The sequence below is a fragment of the Spea bombifrons genome, chromosome 2, assembly GCF_027358695.1.
Source record: "Spea bombifrons isolate aSpeBom1 chromosome 2, aSpeBom1.2.pri, whole genome shotgun sequence".
NCBI classification, from domain to species: Eukaryota; Metazoa; Chordata; class Amphibia; order Anura; family Pelobatidae; genus Spea; species Spea bombifrons.
Genome location: NC_071088.1, coordinates 38,141,792 through 38,152,525, shown reverse-complemented (window position 1 = coordinate 38,152,525; position 10,734 = coordinate 38,141,792). Strand labels below are relative to the sequence as shown.

General features: G+C 38.3%; 1 protein-coding gene across 1 annotated transcript in view; it reads right to left on the bottom strand.

The window, feature by feature from the left end:
• Window positions 1-7,155: 7,155 nt before the first annotated feature.
• The window catches only part of RAP1A (RAP1A, member of RAS oncogene family), a 29,521-nt gene continuing 25,942 nt past the window's right edge, over window positions 7,156-10,734 (bottom strand). The window contains exons 5-9 of the mRNA XM_053457580.1: window positions 10,533-10,589; window positions 9,898-10,038; window positions 9,030-9,173; window positions 8,122-8,240; window positions 7,156-7,917 (exon numbers count right to left, since the gene is read on the bottom strand). Of these exons, the coding sequence (XP_053313555.1) occupies window positions 8,151-8,240; window positions 9,030-9,173; window positions 9,898-10,038; window positions 10,533-10,589 (432 nt within the window). The 3' untranslated portion in view covers window positions 7,156-7,917; window positions 8,122-8,150. The remainder of the gene's footprint in view (window positions 7,918-8,121; window positions 8,241-9,029; window positions 9,174-9,897; window positions 10,039-10,532; window positions 10,590-10,734) is intronic.

Below are 10,734 nucleotides of genomic sequence, written 5' to 3'. Positions count from 1 at the left end.
GCTAGCTGGAGGTCTGTGTGAAGGGACAAGGCTAACCATACGGCAGGGCAGGCCAGAGAGAGCCTTTAGTGGGTAGAAGAGTTGGGAATGTCCAAACACAGTTCACCCTACTCAAAGAAAGAACGTATCAACGTGGACGAGGACGTAGCAAAAAACTGGAGAGTTCCCAGCTATTTTAATAAGACCTCCATCAATTCCACATCTTTTGGACTGGTCAGAGAAGACCTTTTGTTCTCTTTAAGTAGCTCATGAACTCGCTTCCTGCAAATGCAAGACAGTACCCAAAGATTGGCACTGTCATGCTTAAATTGGGATGGTTGAGCAGTACATATGCATCTGATGTTCATTTAAGTAAAGCATTCTTTACTTCCCCATAACATAGCTTCTCCTTTTTTAATTTATTAATTATGGTTAAATTTAAAATTTGCCCAATTTCATTTTTGTCTATGAAAATGGGAAATGCTATTTCATTGATGGCAGCTGCTAGCAGTTTTCTTCCTTTACTTCTTTAAGTGTTCACCTCCACCTCCGCCTCCTTGAGTTAAACACAATCTTAAACCACTTTAGAAATGTCTTTGCAAACATTTAAGAACACGCACCCTTCAATACGGTTGAGTGGGATTTTCTCTGCAATCACATTTGAGCAGCATCTTGTCCTACCTACTTATTAGCTGTATCCAAAGGTTGTCCCTGCATAAATAGACCTAATTTAATTTCCTGTTAAGATTAACCCCATCAATGCCTCCTGCATTGATCCAAAGATCCGCATGCATTGGTGGAATTTTCACCAAGTGGTCCTGGCAGCAAAAGGGTTTTAAAAATCCTTCTTTATTATTCTTTGTGTGTGGGGCTTCAGACATGACTTTAATGCGTACTGATCTGAATGCTAATAGATACTTGATGATCCCAACAACCAGAGAAAATTATGCGGTGTTTGTCCTACAGACGACTAACCTTCACACTTCAGTCTGGTTTAAGCAATCCGTCGGGGTCTAATACAACATAATAACAGCAATTCAGCTGCTCTGCAAGCCTGATTGCCCATAAACGCAAAAAAAGGGCGGCTCTGGGTAAACAAGGAATTGATTACGAGCTGCTGAATATCTTTCCTCCGCATCTTCCAAAAACAGTATTTTTTATACATTATTTAACACACAGCCTCATGCACAAAAGCTTACATCTCCGCTTAAGATCTCATTGTCAGTTGTTGCTTGATGGACGTCTAAGTTCAAAGTATAAGCTCAAAGAATATCAACGTCTATGTAAACATAAGTACACATGCTGTTTTTAAAATTTCTTTATTTGTCCACCTGCAGCAGGAGTTTGGGGAAGAGGCCAACAGACCATGGCAGAAGAAGGTAAGGAGGTGAGTCAAAGCTTTGTTGATATATGTACGGATAACATGGAGGAACACGGAGGAAATGTCACATTCTAGATTATCGTCAATCGTTATTCCTCCACATACTGAACATGATTGCAACATATCACCTAGTTGTTTTTTTCCAATATAAAAAAAATACTTGTGATCTATTCTTTTTTGTATATGGAAGTTGCCACCTTGTCGCCACAGCACATCAATGTATCCTTTTGCGATCAATGACGTACCAGGTATGCTATAAAAATAAGAGGTTAGTTTTTTGTAATTGTTCTTAGTTATTGTGTTGGGTAGTTAGTGGGGGATTTGTTAGATAGGCTAAGGTTTAGGGTTGAGTATTGGTTAAAAAAAAAAACCTTAAAAACGTAGAAAACTAAAAATAAATGAAAATGATATAGAAATGGGGGTGGTTTCCACCAAAATCGACATTAACATATGTTAACCTATATTGTAAGTTCGGATCCTCCTCATCAGTTTCTGTAAGTCAAATGGTTATGTTATATATTACTTGTTTATGCGTTGTACAGTATATGAATATGATGGCGCTATATGAAACAAATAATAATATTGGCACAGAAGTAAAAATGGAAATATAACGATCTGTAAAGGCACATTTATAAAGAACACAGGTTTGTGGAGGGTGTAACCAGCTTTCAAGCTACCGAATAAGAACGGAACCTACAGAAGTATGTACACAATACACTGTCCTCTAAACAAATAGAACAATACAATCTATTATTTATGAACAAACAAAAGAGCAACATTAATGCTGCCTCTAATTTGAACCATTTTCTATAGTGAACATCTGTGGCTGACACGAGCAATATGCTTGGCGTGGCCAGAAATATAATAATTACAAATGTCTGGAAGGGGCTGGAATTTAACAGATGACAAAGCGTAGTTGGAGCGGTTTTCAGAGCATGCTGAATAATGCATTGTTCCCTGCTGAATCAAAGCTTCTTCCAGGCAGTGCATGACATCATAGATCAGAGAGAGTGCAGCAAGATTAGAAGAGATTTTAGACTCACGTCATATGTGAGATTTTTTTTTCTTCTATATTCCATCGTTTTACCCAGAGGCACTTGCAGACATGGCTTTCATCTGATAAGAATCTTAATGTTAAGCCTACTAATTATCTCGCTCTGCTAAGATTTCAGTCTGGCTACATTCTGACATGCATAAGCCACAGACTGCACTTGACTTGTTGAAACAACATTCACTATGGTTTAGTCTTTTTGGTCCTCTTTTTTTTTTTTTTTTTTTTTTTTCCATGCTATCAAAAGTAATTTTTGAAGGAAAGGCGGTGAGAAAGTACACACGTAATATATAACAAGGAAATCTACTGACACATTGACGTAACCGGGAATTGGTCAGATGGTAAATCCAATGTGTTACATCTGATTTCATTCTATGCAGAGCCGACACAAAAGGCTTTAAAATGCTCTCCTTAGTTGCATGTTTCTTCTGAATATGCCCCTAATCCATTCTTGCTTGTTATTTGATATCTGGAATCAGCATTGTCTGATTTTTCTATAGTTGGACAAAGACACTGTGATGTCCCTAAGAAGTCTTTATTGGCTCACATGTTGCTTCTAAGTATTAACAGGGAAGTGAACATACCACCCTAATATCAGAGGTATCCAAATCAGGACAACCGTGTTGGGAGTTGTTGCAAAGGTGGGGAGGTGTAGGGTCAGCTCCAGAAGAGGGCAGGTCAGCTCTGGATGTAGGTATGGTGGGATTTGTGGCAACCCACCTTCCTTAACCCCACATGGCTTTGCCACTTCGCAATGCTAGCATCACAAGGCAGCAAAGTAGGAACGGTGAGAAAGCTCACTGGGACAGTACCTGAAATATCACTACTGTTGGAATGCTGCACAACAACGGCATCTTTCTCTCTCATCTACATACCTAATAATACTTGCAATACTGTAACTGTGTGAACACTGCTAAAATTATTGTGCTGGCGGCAATAGCAATCACAAGTAAAGCACAGAAGCAAATAAGAGATAGCATGAAGGTATTTACATATATATAGGCTAATGTATATTATTTATAGGTGTTTGGATCAATAGCAAGAAATAAACAGATATGTGAAAGGCGGAACTTGATGGACGCATGTCTTTTTTCAGCCTATGTAACTATATATAAGGCCATTATATCCATGCAACACATAATTTGGATTACTGAAACAAAAGGTGAGGAGTGCCCCGCTTACAATCTAGAAATATGTAAGTATCTATTGTAATATGAATGAGCTAGTATAATACATACATCATTAGTAGTATTCTTTTTGCCCTACTCCAAATTTAAATTCTAGATATTTGGCAAATAGTTGATTTGCTGCCACCTAGTGGTACAAATAACTAATTTTAACACATTAACGTGTCATTTCTATTACAAAAAAAGTTATTGAAATCATACATTAAGAAAAAGCTTTCAAATACTTTTTAGAAGAGGACATAAAATATGTGAATAAGAGTGTAATTCTTTTTTTTTCAGACCCACCCAAACTCTGTATAAAACAACCTGGTTAAAGGAAAGTAAATATCAAACGAATATAGCACCATCTAGTGGTCAACATCCAAATCACCATTACAGACTTTCCTCACATAAAGTTAGATATAAGCTAGACACTTTTATTACAAGTATTTAACAACTGCCATATGTGATGTTGATCTCATTGTTTGTGAGATCAAGATTTTTTTCCCCATGAACCTGCCATCCACATCAACAGCAAAACTCCTTATTTAACCCCTTTGTGACAATGGCTTATTTTATTTTTTTATGCCCCACGAGGGCAACATCTCTCGAAATGGCACTTGTGACCACTCTCCAGAGCAGTCACAGTGCATAAGCTTAGAAGGCAATTGTTGATCACCTCCTAAGCTCTTTTAAAGCAGGCATCCATCGCCATACAACAGGGGCCCCTGTTGCTGAGCTCGGTGTTGCTGAATGCCTCAACATCAAGGCATTACCGCAATGCTGTTTGGGTGAAGAAAGTGATTGTAGATTGCTTTCTACACTCGGTAAATGTCATGACGTGCCAGGTACGTCAGTTGTCGCCAACAGGATGATTTTCCATGACATGCCTTGCACATCAATTGTCGTGAAGGGGTTAATAAACAGTCTAATGATAAAAACAATCACTGATGCTTACATTATCATTTGTAAAAACTAAGCTCCCAACAGCGCTGGCATATATCTGCATCTCTAGATTGTAATTTCGTTTGAGCAGGGCCCTCCACACCTGTTTCAAATTGTTATACACCACTTGTCCTGTCTACCCATTGTACAGCGCTACAGAATTTGGTGCTATATAAAACAAATAACAATATGAAGGCGCTCTCTAGGTGAATCGCTGCTTATTGAGGTCTTCAGGTTACTTTCTTGTTCATACAGCCACTTTCCTTCTGACTCTCACCCCTCTTTCAGTAGCATTGGGCTAGATCTGTCCTGTGGGTGGTTAGTCCCACCCCATGCAAGGCTTTCGTCCCCTCCACCCAAAGTTGCTATAGACACTGATACACCTCTCCAGATCTCCGCAGCTAGGCAGTTTTGTTAACTTATAAAAAGCCAATTATCTGGTGTCTGCTAGACTTGGGCACTGGCAGAAAATTCATGTTCGTTTTCGGGGGGGGGGGGAGGAGGCAACATTTTTTCTTTCGGAAATTCCCTTCGTCCGTTCAGATTGCCATGGAAACAAAATTGTGGAAGTGGAACAAAAAGCCAGATCAGCGCTGTAGTGCGTGGCACCTGCTGGATATGCCTGGCCTCATGCTACGTAACAAGCAGCCTGTCATTTCCAGCCCTCGACCGCTCTTATGTCATAAGTGCCTGCCTCGTTATCCCCAGTCCAGCCCTGGTAGTATTCCTAGCAAATGATAAACCTCATTCAAGGTGCCTCAAGTTAACTCCTTCTGTATGAGATATCAGGCCAATATATCATTTGTACGTCAGCTTTGAGTGCACATTGAAGCCACTTACACTTTATCCATATCATGGAAATATATCATTAATGCATTTGCAGAGTTTCTTTTAAGTGTGTTTTATGGCTGCTTACACTCAGTTCTGAACAAGGCAAATATAACGTGCATTTGTACAGCAGCTTTGCAGCAGCATGGCTCACAAATGGATAAATGCCTTAAAACCCTCACATCACGAGATGTCCTGATCATTCCTGGGTAATGCGATGTTGCCAAGTCTTTGGTCTCAGGCCATAAGAACAAACCCAAGATCAGGACATCAAAATAAATTAATCAGGGCATAACACAAATTAAATTGAAACTGTACCTGAAAGCCTATGACAATTTCCCAGCTGAATATCAAGTTTATCAACTTTTTACTAGACACGCGCATTCGGATTAGTATGAATTGCAAATTAACCGAATGTAGCCAAATTTGACAATTTGTATGAAGCTATGAAAACTGAAATGTCATCTGAAATGTGCGGGTCCTTTAACACACACTCTCTCGTTCACGCACGCTCACTTATTACCTTGGAGTGCCAAGCCCATACTTCCTTAATATAGGCATCTAATTTCTTGAGGTTAAGGCTAAGAAACCTAGAATAGCAGTTTACCATTTTGAAAATAGTCATTGTTTAGGAGCTGCTTCAACCTCTGTAACTTACTCTCACTTTCTGGAACCTCCAGGACATATCAGTTGGCTGCCTCCAAGTGCATATGGCCTCATCATACAGTATATCTGGTATGGATTACGAATCCATTCAGCTACAATTCTGATTCGTACACACCTCCCCTCTGTTTATGTACCCTTTGTCCATCAGAATAGAAAAAGACAAACAAAACATACTAAAAGTGCACCATATATGTATGCTCAAAAAATTGTAGGTTTATTTTATCAAATCGAAAGGGTTTAATAGGCTCCATGTTTTATATGTTAAACAAGAGTTTGGTTGAGAACTTCCTAGGCATATTCAAAAAATGTTAGCACCCGTGCCATTGGCTCTCGTAACACAAAGGGACACAACACCATCGTTATCCCAGGGCTTCGTTTCTTAAAGGCGCATTGCACCTTTTATTATACTGGAGATGGCGAACATGGAAGTGGAGGTGACTAGGGGCCCGGCCATAGCTCAGCCCCAAAAGTAAATACGCTCGGTCAACTACTAAAACCAACTGCCCAAACAAAGGTCACTATCACCTTACCATTAAGATCCACATGTGATCCGTTAACCCTTTGAGTGCAAGAGGTCGGGGCATAGTTTTCCCTCTTGGAAGCCCAGGAGTAGTTTGATTTATGAATTAATGAATGCCAGCTGCTGGGCAAAGCAAACATTCTGGGTTTTGTGGTATAGTTTCTCATATGCACTTTGGAAACTGTACATCCTATGGTGATATCACACAGTGAAAAGTATAGTTTTGCACCATGTCAATACATGCACCATATGTGATTAACAAGATCAACTTTACAATAAACTCAAACAAAATCTGTGGATAAAGCACAGTAACCAAGTATCCAATGGGCTTCCTCTGGATGGGACAACCTGTGAGCAATCATAAAACAGAAATGACACCAATTTTTCTTTTTGCCTATTTACCAAGCAAGGAAAGTTACTGCAGGGCCCCAAATTTTTCAGGTTTCTTTACATAACATGCATTCCTTAAAAGTCTGAATTTTCAGATGGTTTTCTTAAAGGGACAGATGTGTAAAACATTAGGTCTTCAAAGCATATGGCAACGCGTGATGCCCCGAGAGTACATTTACGCAGAAAAACAAGCCCTAGAGTATAACAAAACACACCAAAATCAAGGAAATGAAAATGTACTAAAATTTAATCATTCATAAAAGCTGTAATTTAATTTGTGACAGTAAAACACAAGAAGCAATATTAGAGTTGTTTTAGTATATTATATATTTCAGCTTTGAAATCCATAGAAATCAGTTATCCTGGTTTTCCTATAAAAGACCCCTCCGTCCCCTTCCCTCCCCAAAAAGCATTATGCACAAAATGTTTTAATTAGAATATGACAAGATGAATAATGATAAACCCATACGTTTTAAATATAAAATGAAGGCGCCCCGTTGACTTCGTTAAGGGGCATATATATAACTCTATATTTATAATGTAAAACTATAAATGGCTGAACAGTTTTGTTTTTTGTTTTTTTTATTTTTAGTGCTTGACAGGCATGACTAGGAAAAGGATTTGGAAGAAAGTCATTGTGAAAATCTGGTAAATTAAACTATTAATATCTAACATTTGAAATGCATTTATGCTCTTTCTGTAGGATCGTTCAAAATCAAGTCGCGTATCTACTTTCACATTTGCGAAAAACCACTATTGCAAGAAAAGATACAACTGCGTCCTGGTTTCGGTGAGCTAGAAACAGCTAATTCATTCGTAGGGATTCTTGTGCAAACAGTACTGTAGATCAAACTTCCTCACATAATATACAAAACAGAAGGAGCCTCTTAAGATATGTTAATTTTGATGGGGTTTCATTATTTTTTTTTTTTGTCTCCAATTTGGAATGCTGGCACTTTCCAACTAGGCAACAGTTCTTCATTCCTGTAGTCTGAAGAGAAAAGAAAGGAGAGTTAAACACTGACAAAATTACCTAAAATGTATTCAAGTGTAGCTTTAGAGTTTTATAGTGCAATGAAAATAAAGTGTTTTCAGGTACTACACATTGATGTGCGGCTACACAAAAATAGCTTAAACAGGACCATCTTATTTTATTCTTAACAGAAACACACATATGTAAAATTATTCAGTTCACCTGGCTCAGAGCTGCTGCTTGAAGAGTCTCTAAAGCAGCAGACACGTTGATTTCTTTTTAGGTTTCTTCTTTTCCACTGGTGTTTTCCTATTTATCTGTCTGACCAAGTCATAAAAGATCTGAAGGGGAAAAAGAAAAGCTACCATTAGGCATATTGCAGAGACGCAGTTCTACAGGTTCCAGAGTACCTGATCATACATTAAAAACAGAAGCCTAATATCAGTATTCCATTTTCAATGATTATGCTGTTATAATTTCCAATATATTAAATATAGCAATTATCGACTGAGCATTTACACACAGAAATAATGGGGATGTGAAGCATTAAAAAAGGAACAGTACTTTATTTACTCAAGTTAGAAAATGAGATTTGCTTCATTTTAAAATGGGCAGCTTAGTGTCCCAAGGAGCTATTCCAAATAATGCATATTAAAGTACGTAAAGCTGCCTGCCTCCTCCATTATCTGACAATTCTTGCCATTGATTTGCAGGTTCAAGCAGCCAACAGGGTCACAATAGTTATGTCATTGAAATCAGTGAGAACACTTTTGGCGTATATTTCCCCCGGGGTGGTCTTGTTAGACCCCACTACATTCACCAGGCCATTGCTGAAGATGGCTGGTGGTTAATATATTCCTGGGGGGGGGGTTCAGTCATGGTAAATAGCTGGTGGGGTGTGGAAAGGGGAAAATGCTTATTCTAGAGGGGATCTCATGCTCAGTTTAGATGCATATAACTGCCAGAGTTAAAAAGAGACAGGGCCATTAAACAAGTAGCATTCAGTTACATTGACAGTTTGCCAGCTGTTGTCCTTGGAGATTAATAATTGAATTATAGATTTGTTTTTCTGTCCTCAAATAATTAACACAAAATAACATTTACAGCAGTGCAGGTGTACCAGTTCTTACCTCGTTTACATTGATCTTAGATTTTGCAGAAGATTCTAAAAAGGCACAGTTATTCCACTGTCTGGCTAAGTTTTGCCCCTGCTCCTTGCCAACTACCCGCTCATCTTCCAGGTCACATTTATTGCCCACTAGGATCATGGGAACCTGCAATTCACAACAAAAGCTTAATATTGCCATAACTGTTTGATTGACATCCCTAGGCCGGCTTACTCATATGGACATAGAAACACGTATTATAGACTCACATGGCAACGTGTTAATGAAGATCAATGGAAACAGTTTAAAGGTGACGCTTCCGTGCATATGTAGGTCATAGGGATTAAATTATTTGAAAAGCACAAACTCCACAGTACAGTAGGATATGCCAATCATTCTCTACGGATTTAAAGTCGTCTAGCAACCGCATACGAGTCTTAGATTTCAAAATAGGCCAATGAATATAAATCAGTCAGCTTTATTTATTTTTTAATGAACAGTAGACACTTTCACGTTTCTTAAAGTAAAACTATTTTACTAACAGGTTATAGACACAACTTCTTAGTACTCAATGCATTGGTTAGTGAATATGAAAGGTGTAAAAACAAGGTATATGTTTAAGTATGATATTCCATTGGATACACATGAAAATGCACCCAGAAATAGCTATTTTTTCCTTTGTGGAAGTCTAAGTATTCATTATCAATGATTGTGAATTTCATTTTTCATCTTTCTGATATCACTACGCATTGGGATGATCAAACCATATGTTGGCACCATAAAAACTATCAACTAAAGACTCCACTTTCTCTAGGGCTGACACGTCTATCCAATTTTGCCATTAAAGGTGACAAGACAAAGGAACTGTAACAAATGCAAGAAATATACATACGTCTTCTGTGTCCTTAACCCGTAAAATCTGTTCCCTCAAGTCCTGCAAGTCATTAAACGTGGACTGTGCCGTGATAGAATATACTAGTGCAAATCCTTGACCGTTCTTCATGTATAAATCTCTCATAGCCGTGAACTGTTCCTGTAACAAAAAAACACAGGTTACAGATTTCTGTTCATATAATAAGAATCCCATAATACAGTAGAAATACAAAATAATAAATCAAGAAGTCGCATTTATACATTAAACAAGCTGAATTGTAAGGAAGTTCATGGAAAAAAACATATTCAAGATGGTAGTATATAGTTACTGTCTAAATGCCATTCTCACAGCACCACACCATGCATAACACCTCACTTGGACAGTAATCTGTATTGTAAGCAATATATACATAGGCTAAGGGGAGGCAATTGCCGCCCTAGATTATTCCTCCCCAGAGGAGGGGGCGAGCGGAGGGGGGAGATAACTACGCGCTGGCAATTGATGCTGAGCGCGGGGATATGATGTCTTATCCCGGCCAATGAATACAATATCATACCACCTCTTAACAATTGGGCAGCTTATATTCCATATGCTTCCTGCATATCATCCTGTCTGAAAATATTACAAAAATAACGCAAAGTAAATGTACTTACTGTTCCGGCTGTGTCGAGAATTTCAAGCATACATTGCTGCCCTTCAACTTCCACTTGCTGTAATCGAAAAGCATGACAATTCAGACAAAGTCTGCCAAATTTTGTTTTATAAAGATCAAACGAGTGTGTCCGATAATATATTTCTTTGACTTTACAAAGCAATTCTTTCGTAAAATCCTACATTTAGGCTTGGTTTCCATTT